Source organism: Haliotis rubra, unplaced genomic scaffold (genome assembly GCF_003918875.1).
Source record: "Haliotis rubra isolate DU_JTF1 unplaced genomic scaffold, ASM391887v1 Scf99, whole genome shotgun sequence".
NCBI lineage: Eukaryota > Metazoa > Mollusca > Gastropoda > Lepetellida > Haliotidae > Haliotis > Haliotis rubra.
Genome location: NW_025767734.1, coordinates 1020605 through 1038582, shown reverse-complemented (window position 1 = coordinate 1038582; position 17978 = coordinate 1020605). Strand labels below are relative to the sequence as shown.

Sequence of the window (17978 nt, the reverse complement as noted above, 5' to 3'; positions counted from 1 at the left end):
GACAAGTTCTTTAGTTTGCGTATTTAAAGGCACAATGTCACACATTTTCGACAATATTTTAACCTATATTATGCATATTGGGGCATATGAAGTAATGTTCGGCTGGTAGAGGGCGCGAGAGTCGATTTAATGCAAAGTTGCATTAATTCATTCGAACTTTTTTAATTTAATATTGTAATTTAGATACGTAATTTTGTTTGGAATAAATTATATGGTAGCTTCCTTGAGGGCTAATAGTATTATTGAGAGAAATGCATTAGTGTATTTTTAGAACATTGTGCCTTAAACTAAAGTACGCGTAGTACTGATAAAATATACATTATTCCGGCTGATGTAAGCTGTTTTAATGTTTCGAAAGCGAAACGTACAATTGGTACACTGAAATGGTATAACAAGGCTGCAGTAGAAGACGGTCTTCAGACAACATGTGTGAGTAGTCTTTTACGCCGCTTGCAGCAATATTCCAACAATTGCATAGCTCGACACAACCGTGGCATTTACAGATGTTGGGATTTGAACGTCTGTAGCCAAATAACCATTGAGCTACCCAAACGGTCCCTTACTAACAAGTACATTATGCAGTAAGAAATATACTCAATAGGCAGCACGTCCATACCGATATTTTTATGATAGCAAGAAGTTATATACTGATAACAGAAGAGCTAGGTAACGATGTGTGATTTCAAGTGGCACGTAAACCAAACGAAAAAAATATTTATTTATTTAAGGTGTACAAATTATACACACTCATGCACGTAATTTTGCATTTGATTGTTTAACCAAATGATGGCCACCCCAATTAAGTGATTACTGAGTCCGGGTCTGTGGGGTAACCATTGTCTGAATTGGTTAATGAGACTCATGTTTCGGTTTTAAGTATAGAAATAAATACGCGGACAATGACAACTTTACAGGTTGTTTATTTGTTTAGTAACGCACAAGAAATTATAATAAAACATTGTTCAGTGCATTACAGCAGCAAAAGTCCCGCCTATACCAATACCGGATTCAGGAAAGTCAGGAATCAGTAATATGTGAGTGAGTATTGTTTTACACCGCGTTTAGCAAAATTCCAGCAATATCACGGCGGGGGACACCAGAAATGGGCTTCACACATTGTACCCTTGTGGGAAATCGAACCCTGGAATTCAGCGTGACAGGCGGACGCCTTAACTATCAGGCTACTCCACCGCCCCTATCAGGCTACCCCACCCACAGACAACCCATTGGTTGACTACATATGGAACCAGCAACACAGTCGGTACACCTTCATATTGAGCCAGGTAATCCATTGTGTCCCATCGATAGTCAGATCAAGTGACATCTTCCTGGGGATTGTAGGAGATGAAATATGTCGTTATGTCAGCTCATAGTTTTATCCACATTTCTGCCAAGTGCAAGTTATACCACTGGATACGATGCCTGCTTTCGCCCCAAATGTATGACCACGTTAATAGCTTTCTGTGAAGGAGTGTCGGGCGGCTAGGTAAACCGTTAAAAAGCATTTAAAACATAAAATATTCTCAACATAGTTTATCGAGGAATTAACGATAGATTGACTTCTGTCAACCAGCTGGTGCCCCAGAAAACGTCAGGCACAATGCGACCGTTTAAATCCAATGTCTATCACCTCATCATGCCCACCTGTAAGAAACCTCTTTGTTTAACACCTGATCTCTACACAAACTTGTAACTAGCACCTAACTGATCTCCCGAACCTACGACCTGTAAGTCACGATCTCCCGAACTACACAAACTTGTTTAACAACTCTCCCGAACTACCACTAACACCTGTCTCCCGAACTACACAAACTTGTTTAACAACTGATCTCCCGAACTCCAAACTTGTTTAACAACTGATCTCCCGAACTACAAAACTTGTTTTGTTTAACAACCTGATCTACAAGCACGTGTCTGAAACATGATCTCCCGAACTACACAAACTTGTTTAACAACTGATCTCCCGAACTACACAAACTTGTTTAACAACTGATCTCCCGAACTACAAACACTTGTTTAACACCTGATCTCCCGAACTACACAAACACTTGTTTAACACCTGATCTCCCGAACTACACAAACGTGTCTAACACCTGATCTCCCGAACTACACAAACTTGTTTAACAACTGATCTCATGAGAACTACACAAACTTGTTTAACAACTTGTCCCGAACAACACAAACACCTGATCTCTACAAACCTTGAACTGATTTTACACACACGTGTCACACCTGTGTGATCTCTCGAACTACACAAACTTGTTTAACACCTGATCTCCCGAACTACACAAACTTGTTTAACAACTGATCTCTAGAACTACAAACACTTGTTAAACACCTGATCTCCCGAACTGCACACACGTGTCTAACACCTGATCTCCCGAAGTACACACGTGCCTAACACCTGATCTCCCTAACTACACACACTTGTTTAACACCTGATCTCCCGAACTACAAACACGTGTGTTACCCCTGATCTCCAGAACTAGAAACACTTGTTTAACACCTGATCTCTCGAACTGCAAACACGTGTCTAACACCTGATCTCCATACATATATGTGACTAACATTTCATATCCGCTACTGAACACTTTCATCTCCTTCATTACATACACTTGAGTGACGCCCATCTGCACACATGAGGCGAACACCTCTTCTCTTTGTAGGGACAATGGGGTAGCCTAGTGGTTAAAGCGTTCGCTCGTCATGTCCATACACGCAGGATGACGTCAAACACGCCAGTCAAAATGGTCTCTAAGCAAAATATCAAATATATTTACCCGTGTATTATTATTGATATGTTTCAAGATTAATATTTCCAAAAGAACCACACCTCTTACTCTGTCAAACAACTGATCGTAAGTCCAATACCCATCATATTTCCGCCTAGCGTTCAACTTTACAACGTGTCATCAGACATGACGGCAATACTGAACAGCATTAGTCAGTGCAAATGTACAAAGCCTATTTCTAACTACCCATCGCCCCCACTGCAGGAATGAACTGACTCCAATCCAATCACATCAGTCAAGATGGTACAACCCTACTTCATAAAGAATTAGAATCCAATTCAATCACATAATTCAAGATGGCCACCTCGTCGACATTGTCAGTGTACGACTATATCGTAATTGCCTCAACGCTGGCTGTGCCGTTGGCTATAGGTGTCTATGTGGCAGTACGAGGAAGGCAGAATAATACCAAAGAGGAATATCTTCTTGGAGGGAGGCGTCTTCATGTGTTTCCTGTCACGTTGTCGCTGTTCGTGACGTTCATGTCATCGACGTCGCTCATTGGAATGCCGGCAGAGACGTTCACGACGGGGTCGGATTTCACTTTCCTTGCTGCAGGAATGATGTTGTGTTACCTTGTCACCATTTTCACAGTTGTTCCCGTCATGCACACTCTCCAGGTCACCAGCATGTATGAGGTGAGTAATGGTCTTCCTCGAAGAGTCGGGTTAGAATTGACCTTCGGTAACCCATGCTTGTCGTAAGTATAAAGTGTCATAAATACGTCATGAATTCATGTTCGTACAATTTCAAAATGCCTTTCAAGAACGTCAGCTAAAATGTTAATCGAATTGGTTTACTCGTTTGCTGGAGATTTATCTGCTTATTCATGCAGTTTGTTTTAAGTGGAAACTGTGGAGTCCTGACTTGCTGGGTCATCCTCATCTCACTCTTTAGATATATGTTTTCGAGTCTTGGTGACTTGAGGTATTCGTAATACTTTTTTCTGGTTTCAGGCATTTAAAGTGGGATGACCAGTAAACATTTGCTTGTTTGTTTTTTAAAGCCGCACTTTTCCAGCTATATGACGTCGGTCTGTAAATAATCGCTCCTTGATCAAACAATCCAGTGATCATCAGCATCGATCCACGCAATTGGGATACGATGACATGTGTCAGCCAAGTCAGCGAGCCTGACCACCCGATCCCGTTAGTCGCCTCTTACGACAAGCATGGTTACTGAAGATCAATTCTAAACCGGATCTTCAAGGGTCTAATCCGTTACTAGATGACCAAGTAGCGCAAACAAGAATACGTAATTACACCGGAAACAAGTGACAGAAACACGTGTCACGCTGGGCAAGCAACTTCCTTTGTGCCTTAGTTCACCTATGGAAAAGTTCCCGAGAGACTGATGTAAAACCTTCTTCAAATTGTGTCCTCCCAACGCGTTGTTGATATTTTTCACCAAAAGTTTTAAAACCATCAGTGTCCGACAGTAGCTATGTATGCATTGAAGTTTTAAAGTTTGATAGACATCGACAGTAATTTTGACAGTCGTTGTCAGTTACAGAGAGCTTGTAGAAGTACCTTTCACTCATGAATGAATGATATATGATTGTGTTTCTCTGCAGTACTTCCAGCTTCGTTTTGGGTCCCCCACCCTGCGCCTCTTGGTTACTCTGGTCGGTATGGTTCAGAAGGTGAGGCGAAATCTTCGGGGTTCTTCTCCTCACTCAAGTCCGGGCACCTGCTTAGTAGTGGTGGTCCGATTAATTGAAATAATCGAAGATTGGTCGCAGTGACTAAACGACCAAGCAATCGATCATGTTTTCTCATAATCGAACACAAACAATTTTGGAACACTTGTTTTCATAAACAATATTTTCACAAGGTTGGTTTTGTCTGTTACATTTCATAAGCACTACAAGCTCGTTTCAAGTCATGATTGAATTTATCTTAAAGACTCCATGAAATTTATGTTCCGGACATACTAGTCATCCTTTAAAGATGTGAAATTTTGCCAAAACACCCAAAAGAACGTTACTACATGTTTATTCCTTATTTGTATGTGCATTAACACATTTCATTAATGACGCTAACCAATTTTTTTCGATGATTGATCGGTTGTAAAAAACGAATCATCAATTATGAGGTTTTAACCAATTCCCAACACTACTGCTTAGGGGCCTACTTATGTTGGACTTAGTCATGTATACAGATGACGAGAAGTGTAATGTGTATGGCAATATTTAGAGGAGTTTTTTTCTATATTCTTGTTTATCATCATTTGAAATAATGAATATATTCGTATACATCTGATACTCTAATTGGTACAATTAAATCACCCGAATCCGCAGATAAAGTTACAGGCATGCCTGTATCTTCACATGCGTGGTTTCTTACATACATCATGTAGATATCTTACTCATAAAATATCAAGATATCGACATGTTTCTCATCTACCAAACGGCCTCAATATTGTAAAACACAAAGTTCGCTCTCATCCTGATCTGCGTTCAAGCATTAGAATAATGTATGCTTGTAAATAGATATTTTCGCTTAGTATGTAATGGGCATATCTGCTTGTCACGTTCATTGGGCTTCAAGATACGCAAACACACGTTTCAGCTGTTATAACAATCAAACAAAGCCAAGGGACCACATTTTCCCTTAATTAACAAATCACCTTGTAAATAGCAATACGCACTGAAACTAATGCATATATAGATGAGGACACGTTCAAATTGACACGCGTTAACAAAATGACAAAGTATCACTCGTGACAATTCATGATTTAGCATTTTGGACTTTCCTTGTTGCAGATCATGTTAGCCGCCATCGTGCTACTCTCACCGGCACTGTCGATACAGACAGGTAAATTGCGTTAGGGAACGTACTACTCAAACTTTGATAGGGACAATGAAATATCAAAATATTTATGGTGATGTACATCATCACATAAATATAAGGAACAAAAGGTTCCATATCCATAAGAAACCTTTGCCTATACCAGAATCGATTATACATTTCCGAATATATCATGTGCATGCGCTTGCTTTCATTATGAGATAGTGATGATACAGGTTGCACGGAAAGGTGAGCGTATCCTGCTCTACCGGTGTCTCCCGTACTGTGCCGATGCTAAGGCTGTTCAACTGTTTACCGAAAACACCTAAATCCTTGAACAAGGATACAAGTTAAAATAGGGAATTGCATTGGACATAATTTTTGTAACTGGAACGACAATTTTGGAAATATCCTCTACAAATCTACCAAGCTATTTCTCATCTGGAGTGTTGTAACCTTGCTCGAACAACTCCTGAGCAAGATTCCTATAACGCTCTGATGAGCTGTTCTAAATATACTGAAGGAAACAAATAAGGGAACACTACTGCCACAGTGTTCCTCTATATTTTACCAGATTTTCACTCACAATGCAACACAAGGCTTGTGAAGAAACCTGGAAAAGAATAAAGGAACGTCTGTACTTTCATGTGTTTCCTTGTTTATTTCTCTCAGTATACTAGTACAGTAAACTACGTTTATTACGAACACGCTTCTAACGACGTGATGGACACAACGAACTGTGTTTGTTGTTGTCTTGGTCAGTTTCAAGTCTATGTGTATAATAGCTGCGGTTTTAACGAACTAATATTAGTAGTCATTTGGAGGACGCTATAACTAGTTTACTATACATGTATATGTGTTTTCTAGTTTTATGCTTGTGTATATCTTTCAGCTACTGGTCTCCCGTTCTGGGTGTCAGTTGTTATAGTTGGACTGGTGGGGATAATATACACCTCCATTGTAAGTATAAACCACTAGCAACAATGTCACCCCATTCGAACCTTGGCAACACTTTCATACGAAGACGCAGAACCCGACTTGTTGTTCATTCTGTCAACCCCTGGTTTGTCAGGCACGGATTCTGGGCGGTGGGGTAGCCTAGTGGTAAAAGCGTTGGCTCGTCACGCCGAAGACCCGGGTTCGAATCCCCACATGGGTACAATGTGTGAAGCCCATTTCTGGTGTCCCCCGCCGTGATGTTGCTGGAATATTGCTTAAAGCGGCGTAAAACCAAACTCAGTCAGTCAGTCAGTCAGGCACGGATTCGATTATTTACAGCCTGGTAATGAAGGCATGGGTTGGTCTTTAAACAAAATAAATATATTTAATATCTAAAAATATAATGACTGTCTATATATCTCTTATGCGACGTCTCTTTCATCGTCCGACATTGTGAAATGGTCACAATGAAGTGAATGTACGGATGCAACATGGACGTTCTGAACATGTTATGATGTTGTGGGTCGGGTATTCGGAAGGCAGCTCGACTCCGTCTGGACGATCTAACAATTTGAACGAGTTAATACAGTAGATTGAGGACAATTTCATGGATATACAACTTCTTTATTCTGTATAGGCGACGTTTCGAAATAGATTCTAGTGTCGTTGTCAAGCAAGTGGGCAACAAAGGTCCATGAGCCTCGATGAGTAACGACCCGTGAAGATCCGGGGTAGAATAGCTCTTCAGCAACCCATGCTTACCACAAAAAGCGACTATGCTTGTCGTAAGAGGCGACTAACGGGATCGGGTGGTCAGGCTCGCTGGCTTGGTTGACACATGTCATCGGTTCCCAATTGTGCAGATCGATGCTCATGCTGTTGATCACTGGATTGTCTGGTCCAGACTCGCCATATAGCTGGAATATTGCTGAGTGCGGCGTAAAAATAAACTCACTCTCTCACTCATCTATTTCAGGGCGGCATCCGAAGTGTAGTCTTGGCTGATGTCTTTCAAGCTGTATTCATCATAGTGGGTGTGATTTGTGTTCTGGTAAAGGTAGGCCACGCATTCTATGTCAGCTCCAGGCTGCTGATTTGGACGATGTGTCCCTGTGGTATGCTATTCATTTCAAAGTTAGGCGATGGATGTCCCCTTAAAACAATTGGTTGGTTTGTTATTTGATATTCCAGCTGTATGGCGGCGGTCTGTATATAATCGCGAGTGTGGACCAGACAATACAGTGATCAACATCATGAGTTTCGATCTACACAATTGGGATACGATGACACGTGTCAACCAAGTCAGCGAGCCTGGCCACCCGATGTCCGCCTCTTACGACAAGCATGGATTGCTGAAAACCAATTTTAACCCGGATCTTCACGGGTCCGGAAACACTTCAAATTCAGTCATGTGTGCTTGAGTGTATCTTCATAAACAGGGGCAGTGGGGTAGCCTAGTGGTTAAAGCGTTCGCTCGTCACGCTGAAGACCCGGGTTCGATTCCCCACATGGGTGCAATGTGTGAAACCCATTCCTGGTGTTCCCCGCCGTGATATTACTGGAATATTGCTAAAAGCGGCGTAAACCTACACTCACTCACTCACTCTGCATAAACAACCGCGGATATATTTGTTGCGTCATCTTATTTCGTTTCTTTAGTGATACATAACGTATATATATGTCTGTGACAAATATAAAGTCTCAAATTTTGTTGTTATTGTTCCCTGCCCTAAAGCCGGGGAAGTATTGTTTGAGTATCTGTTTCACTGATGTTCAGCGCCATTTTGGTTTGTCTATATATTGGGGTGTGTAAAATGAAATGACAGCCATATTTAACATTCGTGCAGTCAGTAACCGACACAGGGACTCGTCTCGTGTGTCGATACAAATCTAAGACATCTAGTTGCTGTGTAATGGCCGAGGCTATGCATAAAGCGGTCCTGATTACTGAAATCACCTGGTAGATGTACGTAACCATCCTGGTGGGTGAGAGACCTCCCACACAGGTTGATAGTCGTAATTACAATACCTGAATGATAATGAATGGTTACGAATGACAGTCAATGCAATGAAAGAATAGTTTTGCTCTAAAGTGTCAAAACGGCAAAACATCATTGCATTTTACATTTGGTTTCTTAAGTAATATATTACGTATAAATATGTCTCTGACCATCGCAGAGACTCAAATTTAGTTTTTATTGTTCCCTACCCTGAAGGCGGGAAAGTATTTGGTGAGTTGGCGTCCCAGAGATATTCAGCGCCATTTTGGTTTGTCTAAAACTTGGAGTGTGTAAATTGCAGTGTGTCATTTCATCTGCACATTTAACCCATTGTCAGTCACAATGTGCGACGAACTGAAATTCCTTAATAAAATATATGACCTGTTTCGTGATTTTATTTTATTATGAAAACTTAAACAACTCAGGGTTACATGGCTCAGCTTTTCTTATTTTGTATATCAGATGTTTTTAGCGGGAGACATCTGATGTACTGTATATTATATAATTTGTTTTACTTACGTTCAGTATTACTTGATTCATCTGTGAGAAGATACACCTTTCATTGTGCTTATGTCTCAACAGATTGGACAAAGGATATGTTCCAGCACAACGGAATAATTACGTTAAACCAGTAATATTAGGGAGTAGAGATACAAGTAGCATGTGGATCTGTGTAAAAACATATAGATTGTTCTATCTGTGCAGACAGTTGATGGTGCAGGTGGTTTGGAAGCAACTTGGGAGTTGGCGAATGAAGGTGGAAGGATAGCTCCATTGAAGTAATTATATTTTGTCACTATTCCCTTGGTTAGAATTAAGAGGAGTCGTAAAGGGTCGGGGGGTCAACTAGCTCAGTGACTGAAAATTGGTTGTAAGCCTGTCAAATTACCTCAATGCCCAATGTATCAAAAACTGGTTTGTATAATCCAGACTCCATACAATTCTTATAAATCTGGAATATTGCTGATAAATCATACCAAAATAAACATTTTTCGTTTAATTTTGTAGCGTTTAAATGTTAATGATCGTTTTATCATTTCTCAATTTCTATTTCTCCAGCTTTGACCTTGACCCACGAGAACGTCACTCATTTTGGGCGCTACTATTTGGGGGAATGTTTACATTCTTCGCTTACACGTTCGACCAATCAGCAATTCAAAGGATCTGTGGTATACCGTCTTTGACAGGAGCCCGACTGTAGGTTGATTTCAATTCAAAATACATTCTACCATGATTTCAGTAAATGCTGGATTGCGATTGGTTAATTAAAGTCATTCAGAGGTATATAATCACGTTATCCAACACAGTATGTATTTTTGAAAAAATTCTTAATAACGCGGTTATGGTTGAATGGAGATAAACATACTGTGTTGGAAAATCAGAGGTATATAACGAAATTGTAATAGCTCTAAATAATTTTTTTAGAGCTATTATAATTTCGTTATATACCTCTGATTTTCCAACACAGTATGTTTGTCTCCTAAGTAAACTACGTTTATAACGAACTTGCTTGTTACGAACTGACGGATACAACAAACGGTCCTTTGGTCCTAGGAAACTTCTTGTGCATTCTAGTCGAAACTACGGTTGTAACGATCTATGATATAAGTTGTCTCTTTTAGCTTGTTATAACCGTAATTTACTGTAGCTCAAGATTATCAGAAAGTTCAACCACACGTTCTTTTCTTGGTAAGCATTTATCATTAGTTATGTGGGACGGTGGGGTAGCCTAGTGGTTATAGCGTTCGCTCGTCACGCCAAAGACCCGGGTTCGATTCCCCATATGGGTACAATGTGTTGAGCCTATTTCTGGTGTCCCCCGCCGTGATATTGCTGGAATATTGCTAAAAGCGGCGTTAAACTAAACTCAATCACTTACTCATTAGTCAAGCGAGTGACTTTTCTCTGATGAATTCATTGTAGGAAGCATAACAAAATATTTAATACTCGTCCATGCAGCGACTGACACAGGGACTCGTTTCGTGTTTCGGTACAAATCTAAGACATCTGATCGCGGTGTAATAGTCGCGGATACGCATAAAGCGGTCCTGATTACTGAAATCACCTGATAGGTGTATGTAACCATCCTGGTGGGTGAGAGACCTCCCACACAGGTTGATAGTCGTAATTACAATACCTGAATGATAATAAATGGTAATGAATGACAATGAATGGTGTTAAAGAATATTTTTGCCCTTAAGTTTTAAAACGTGAAAGAATTCGGGTACAAGCATCCTTGTATGAACTAAAATAGTTCAATGCAAAACTATATTCTATTTCTTATGAAATAAACTTAGTATGTACAACCCTATATACAATCCTAGGTTAATTGTAAATAATATTGTAATTGTAAAATGTGTTTATATATAAAATTTCTTTCGAGTGTGCCTTTGTGTTTATAATAGACTTGTGAAATCTTTGAAGGGCATTTAGAAGTGGAATGCATAATTATTAAGAAAAGAAAGATTTATGGATGTCAACTTCTTTATTGTGAATAACACGACATTTCGGGGTATATGCTTGCTTGTACGACCTGATGAAGGAGCAAGCATGCACTCCGAAACGTCGTTTTATTCACAATATGAAGTTGACATCCATAAATCTTTCTTTTCTAATAGACTTTTGTATATGTGTGAACTTGGATCCTCGCTATGTGGCCGATGAAGCTAAATATTAACTCACTCACTCACTTAAATCATTTATATGTATTTCTGAAAGGCACTATGAGCGGCCGAGATAGCTTTCCGATGTTGGTCCAACGTTTCCAGTCGGATTTCCTACGTTGATCCGACGTTGGCTCGACGGGCGAAAAGGCGTCGGGCAACGTTAGTGATAACGTTGGGCAGACGTTGGCCCAACATCAGAATGTTAACTGGGACAGGTTTCGTCACTATACCACGGTGTTACTGGTATTTAAAATTGAAAGATAACTTATGCCAAAACTCTCTTTAACCTACAGTGTGTACGCATGGAACATACCTATACTGGGAGTCTACATGGTCTGCGTGTGCTCCATGGGCGTCGTCGCCTACAGCTACCTCGCAGCAAAGGGATGTGATCCCTTCCAGACTGGCATCCTCACAGACAGAAACCAGGTATGAACTGACGGTACCAATTCGTAAGGAATATGCTAGTTTGTTGTTTAACACATTTCCAGCAGTATGACAGCGATTTATAAATAATCCCGTCTGGACAAGACTAGCCATTGATTGACATCAATCTACACAGTTGGGATATGACATGTGTCAACCAAGTCAGGGAGCTTGACCACGAGGTCGACGTCCCTGTAGTCGACTCTTACAAAAAGCATTGGTTGCTGAAGACCAATTCTAACCCGGATCTTCAAATGTAATATGCTTGTAGTGAGTGGGTATGGTTTTACACAGCTTTTGGCAATATTCAAGGAATATTACGACGGGGGACACAAGAAATGGACATTGTACCCGTGGGGAAGCGAACCTGTGTTTTCGGATAGGCGAGCGAACGCTTTTACCACCAACAGCCCGAATATGCTTTTAAATGAAGGGGAAAAAACATTTATGGATAAAGAATTAAAAATATTCTTTTTATTCAGCTGATGCCCTTTGTTGTGTTGGAAGTATTTAAAGGTGTACCTGGCATGGCTGGTTTGTACCTGGCCACCATATTCAGCTCGGCGTTAAGGTACGTCCTACAGTTAAAACATGGACACACAGGGTCAAGCGTCATAGTTGGTTTTCAGAGACCCATTCATAGCTTTTACAGATAATGGAGACTGGTTATTATGCGGTGTTGGTATTTTTACAGAAATATGAATTGGCTGACGTATGCTAAGGATTATGTAATATACATATAATACAATTAAGTCATCGCTTTATAACGGTGTTAGAAAACGGTATAAGATCTACACCGAAACGTCACTCCTAGTGTAATAAAGAGGTTCATGCATATATTCTTATCCCTCCGTAATACTTGTTTTGAGGATTAATCTTATTTTGCCTCGAGTTTCATCTTCTTAAACCAGCAGCCTGGTGTAATGTTCAGCAATACATGACTCATGCTGGAAGATCACGTGTGCCTCAGATCATGTGTTTAGTCTCACGTGTTGTGATCGCTCAGAAATGATTAACTGTTTATGCTACTTTTCTTGTTTAACGTAAAGGCCAAGTGTATATGTTAGGTGATTTTTAAGAGAAATGAGTTAAAACAAATATGGTAGATACCGACCCAGTTACTGGTCATAACATTTCTCGTCGTGTATTTGGTAACTCGCACAAAGGCTTGTAACGCAAAAATAGGTATATAGGACTCAGTGGTATTAATCGATGCTAGGCAAGACTCCGATAGTGAGAGTATATACAGTAGATCTATCTATCGATCGATCTGTATGTCTGTCTGACTGAAGGTGCTCTGATAACGAACCTTGCGAAATCGTTAATTGATAAGATTATTCATGGTCCCTACAACAATAACTGCTACATTGTTCATAATCTTTATATTCATCTGGATTCGGTCCGATCTAGCACTTTATCGTCCGTCACCAATGGTCTAGCTGCTAACACCGTCATGGATATTCTGAAGCTGCCGTTTCAGCGCTATAAAACAAAGGAGTCTGTGAGGATGCTCACAGCTAAAGTAGCAGGTATGACAAATGTCCACAAATATATTGTGAAATCAGTACATAATGACACACGATGAAGGAATGATTATTTGTAGTCGAAATAAGATAATACAATGGGTAAAAATATATGTCAACAGCATTGATGAACAGGTCCGAGCACACCAGCTGGTTCCTGCACGAATGTTCAGCATTTGTCGCAGCTGAATTTCAGGAATGAAGTAAACGCCCAGTATCGCGGAGCGCACCAGTCTCGCACACATGATTCGGCAGGCCGTCTCGCCTTTTATCAGTACCAAGTGGAAGAAGACATGAAAAACCACGTTACCTATGTACGAGACTGAAAACAAACTCCTCAAAGCGGAAAGAGGGTAACGACGGTGTCATTCACTGGGACAGAGTTTAGACTGTAAAAACACTAAGGGAGGTCACTCTAATTCACATTCATCATTGCTTGAGTTTGTAATCCATAATGACTATTTAAATCCGAATAAATCTGCTTGCATTCATTATTGCAATACAAAACTCAGTTAGTCGATGGCAAACAGACATGACCACCCTTTAGCTATACAACCAACACCAACACTGCTGTCTGTAATAAATTCACTGAAATATCACAACTTAGTACAAGACCTAGTCCAATATTTTGAGACCAACTCATTCAACTGGATATATAAATATTGAACAGTATTATTTGATACATTTAATCACTTGTATATTGCAACACTACGCTGAATAAGCGCAAAGAACACATAACAGGTGTAACCAGTCAGCCAGATGAATTGTGAATCATTTTACGACCTCATCAAACCAGGGCAGTCTGTGACCTCTTAGTTAAGGTCATGCTGCCTAAACCTCGCAAAAAAATATAGAAATACGATATTTTATAGTTTGTGAGAACCATTTTTTTATGAAACAAGGAATTTGAATTTGGTGTAACCATAGTTGTTTGTAGTGGCTCTTTTCACTTTCACACGAGGAAATTCGGATCTGCTGAAAAGTAGGTCATTGTCTGAATTGGTTACTACGACTCATGTTTCGGTTTGTTATTTCAGTATGGTTTTAGGGTGGTGTGTGTATGGGCTTAGCTTTCCTGGCGCAGAGCTTTCCTGGGACAGTGTTTGAGGTGAGAACTAAAACGCTGATCTGTATTTTTATCAGTTCAAGGTGTTATTATTCACATACCAGCAGCTACAGATTTGTGGACGTGCCTTTCGTACATACAAGTTGGTATCCAATTTAGGCAAGGCGACACTTAGGTTTGCCGTACCCAAGTGACGCAATCAGGAAAGAAAACAATGTTTACAATTTATGTTATTTTGTCGACAGCCCTGTTTTGAGCGGTAAATAAAATAAAGAGAAAAAAGTTAGCAATGTCTCTCGGACAGAGGTATACACATGGAACATACTGCGCTTAAAATAACTTTCGTCATCAATTAAACCATGCCAAATATATATACAGTGGAAGCCCGCTTATCCGAACCCCACATATCCGGAAACCTCGATTACCGGAAGATAATTATGTGAAACGAAATACATACTACTTATAATGCTTCATTTACCTGGAAATCTGGGTTCCGGATCTGTACGGTGAATTTCAGTTACCAACAGTCCCAAATACTCACACAACCGGGTAGCTAATTCATTACATGGCATGAAATGTCATACTTAATTTATTCCTGATATTTCATATAATGGTCATTAAAAGTCATTTATTGTATATCTAGACTGATTTATTGTATCAATATTATTCAAAGTAATAGTCGCTATTGTCTATCAAAATTGTAAGTGACCGCACGAATGTAATTTAGATGAACATAGAGTTGAACGATACTTTAGTGAGTGAGTGAGCGAGTTTAGTTTTACGCCACACTCAGCAATATTCCAGCGGCGGTCTGTAAATAATCGAGTCTGGACCAGACAATCCAGTGATCAACAGCATGAGCAACGATCTGCGCAATCGGGACCAATGACATGTGTCAACCAAGTCAGCGAGCCTGTCCACCCGATCCCGTTAGTCGCCTCTTACGACAAGCATGCATGGGTTACTGAAGATCAATATTCTTACCCGGACCTTCACGGGTCAACAATAGTTTAGTTACATTCACGGCGTCACCTAACTAGTAGAAGATGGCCCGACATCACGCATTTCTTTGATGGTTACCACTTTGGTGAAACCTACGAGGAGGCCATTGGTGTTGACAAACTGAAAATCGAACACAATACAAATCTGTGATTCGAGTGAGTTTAGTTTAGTGTTACGCCGCTTTTAGCAATAATCCGACAATAACACGACAGGGGACACCAGAAATGGGCTTCACACATAGTACCCATGTGGTGAATCGAACCCGGATCTTCAGCGTGACGAGCCAACGCTTTAACCACTAGGCTATTCCACCGCCCCCTCTGTGATTCGATTCCATGATAACAAAGGCAAGAGAGGGACGCCCTTCTATTGCTTGACAACTAAAACTGTTTCTGTACAATTTTCATGTCGAACAGTCTTTGTATAATTTGGTCAAACCTGAGTCAACCAGAAATTTTGAGAGATTTTCATGTCGAACAGTCTTGGTATAATTTGGCCAAACCTGAGTCAACCAGAAATTTTGAAGAGTATATCCCTACAATAAATGCCGCGCCATTGTACACTGCCGTAGGTACTGTAAAGATGCAGATTCGAACTCGTTTTCTGCAACGAATTAATCTCATACGAGACGACTAGAGGCATCGGGTGGTCAGATTCGCCGACTTCGTTGATTAATGTTATCGTATACAATCGGCGTACACGGTTGTGTTGCTGAGTGCGGCGTAAAACAACAACCAACTCCAGAGCTAATATATATATGTACAAATCAAATACGAATGTCTAGTCTTTATTCACTTTATATAATTCAATATTATAGGCCACCGTAAGCCTGCTAGGAGCGTGTGGTGGGCCGATAGTGGGCGTCTTCTTCCTGGGAGCGCTAGTACCATGGACAAATAAAATCGTAAGTAAAAAACACAACACTGCAATACATTGGACATAACGAACCGCACCTGACTGTCATTTATCATCAAATATACGAACATGAGTCGCTGATGTTGAAAACTCAACACATGGAATTTTGAAACTTACGTCAGCGACGTTCATCCAAAATTAACTTACCCAAATTGTACTTACATTTCATGTAGTGAACCCGATAACGATAAAGTAAACTTATCAAATTAAGATATATCTGGATCTGAGTGCTCCAGCTTTTGTGCTGCGTTTGTTGTGACGTGGGCCTGATGTCCAGCTCACCAACGCCCCCATACCTTTATTTAATGATACAGGGTGCGATAGCAGGATTGATCGTGTCTCTCCTACTGAGCACGTGGATGAGCATCGGGGCAGCGTTGTATGGACGGAGACCTGTACCCCTTCCCCCAGCTCCCGGCAACTCCTGTGACGTTTTCTCTCTGGCCACCGTCAACGGCGGAAACATCTCCACAAGGTTGCCATCAATGCTAAATATAACACCGGCATCGTTCAGGTAGTGTAACTTTCGGCGTTATACTTTGGTTGCAGAATAAACTGGGTGTTTGAATGCCTATTCATGAGACAATATAAAATTCTATAGCGGAAAGTGTATGCGCTCATCACATGCACAATCGCAACATTCATTTGGGTTAAAGTAGGATAAAACCATCCTCAATAGCTTGATCTTTGCAGTAACGTCACAGAGAACGAGGGACTCTTCTTTACAACATCTCTTACCAACACTACGGTCTTACAGCCTGGCTTTTTGCATTAATCGTGGGATTTGTGGTCAGCGTTGCTACATGTAAGTAACTTTGTCCACTTTCCTCCACCCTGTAATATATATGTGTATAAAACACAGTGCAAAATGCAAGGTAGAAGGTGATGAAAAGGCTACATGTTTCATTCCATGTGCAACTGAACTGAACTTTTAGAAGTCGAAAGAACGACGTTTCTTTAATTTAAATATATACATTTTCAGTAAAAATCTGCATACCCACTCAAACATGACACTGGGAATGTATTTTGAATGACGAAGTTTTAACGTTTGAGGGATATCATTTTGAGGTGTTGTTATAGGTCGAATGTATCCTCCTATTACTGATGACAAGCTGCTGTTTCCGGTTGTGAGACGATTTTGGAACATTAAGGGTTTTCAAGTGTCTGGACAAGTAAGTACTAGCACCATTACTTACTTTATGACTGCTTGTCACTCTATGAGTTAAGAAAATTCAACGTTCCTGTGCACTTGTGACCCGTGAAGAGACGACTAACGGAATCGGGTGGTCAGGCTCGCTGACTTGGTTGACACATATCGTCGTATCCAACGTGTGTGGATCGATGTTCATGATGTTGATCACTGGATTGTCTGGTCCAGACCCGATTATTTACAGACCGCCACCATATAGCTGGAATATTGCTGAGTGCGCCGTTACACAACAAAGGAACCAACAATGTTTGACGCTGGTCAGTGAAACATAAGTATATCCTCAGCAGGATCAGCGTATAGGAGACACAACAGCAAACTTTGCTTAGAAAGTGAAATCCCAAATACAACATACATGTATGTTGTGATTCATTTTCAGATGGAGAAAGAGAAATCTGTCACTCTGCAAGACCACACACCATGCGCCCTAACCTCCTTCCATTTAAAGATTGGGTCAGTTACAGGAGATAACCATGTAGAGGACAGCAGATTTTGATGGCGGACTGGATCATAAACCCCGCTGTGTCCTAACTGAAGCCTTATTGTAGTTGAATTGATAAAACATTGTAATGGATGATACGAAACAAACAGGGCCGCGATTCACAAAGCAATCGTTGCGCTACGACTCCTATACTTTAACATAGAGTTACGAC

The 17978-nt window shown here is 40.5% G+C and overlaps 1 protein-coding gene across 1 annotated transcript; it reads left to right on the top strand.

Annotated features, from left to right (window-relative positions):
• Positions 1–3088: 3088 nt before the first annotated feature.
• On the top strand, positions 3089–13461 carry LOC124265678 (sodium-coupled monocarboxylate transporter 2-like). Its single transcript, XM_046700479.1, has 8 exons — positions 3089–3430; positions 4366–4434; positions 5557–5608; positions 6474–6541; positions 9226–9299; positions 11480–11615; positions 12095–12183; positions 13332–13461. Exons 1-8 carry the CDS (start codon positions 3089–3091, stop codon positions 13459–13461), a joined length of 960 nt encoding a protein of 319 aa, XP_046556435.1.
• Positions 13462–17978: the final 4517 nt, after the last annotated feature.

Bases quoted from the DNA above. Each gene is read 5' to 3' on its own strand.
- LOC124265678 (XM_046700479.1), top strand. From the start codon at position 3,089: ATGGCCACCTCGTCGACATTGTCAGTGTACGACTATATCGTAATTGCC. The intron at 5,609-6,473 runs GTAAATTGCGTT...TATATCTTTCAG, and splicing joins GGCACTGTCGATACAGACAG to CTACTGGTCTCCCGTTCTGG. The intron at 6,542-9,225 runs GTAAGTATAAAC...CTATCTGTGCAG, and splicing joins GGATAATATACACCTCCATT to ACAGTTGATGGTGCAGGTGG.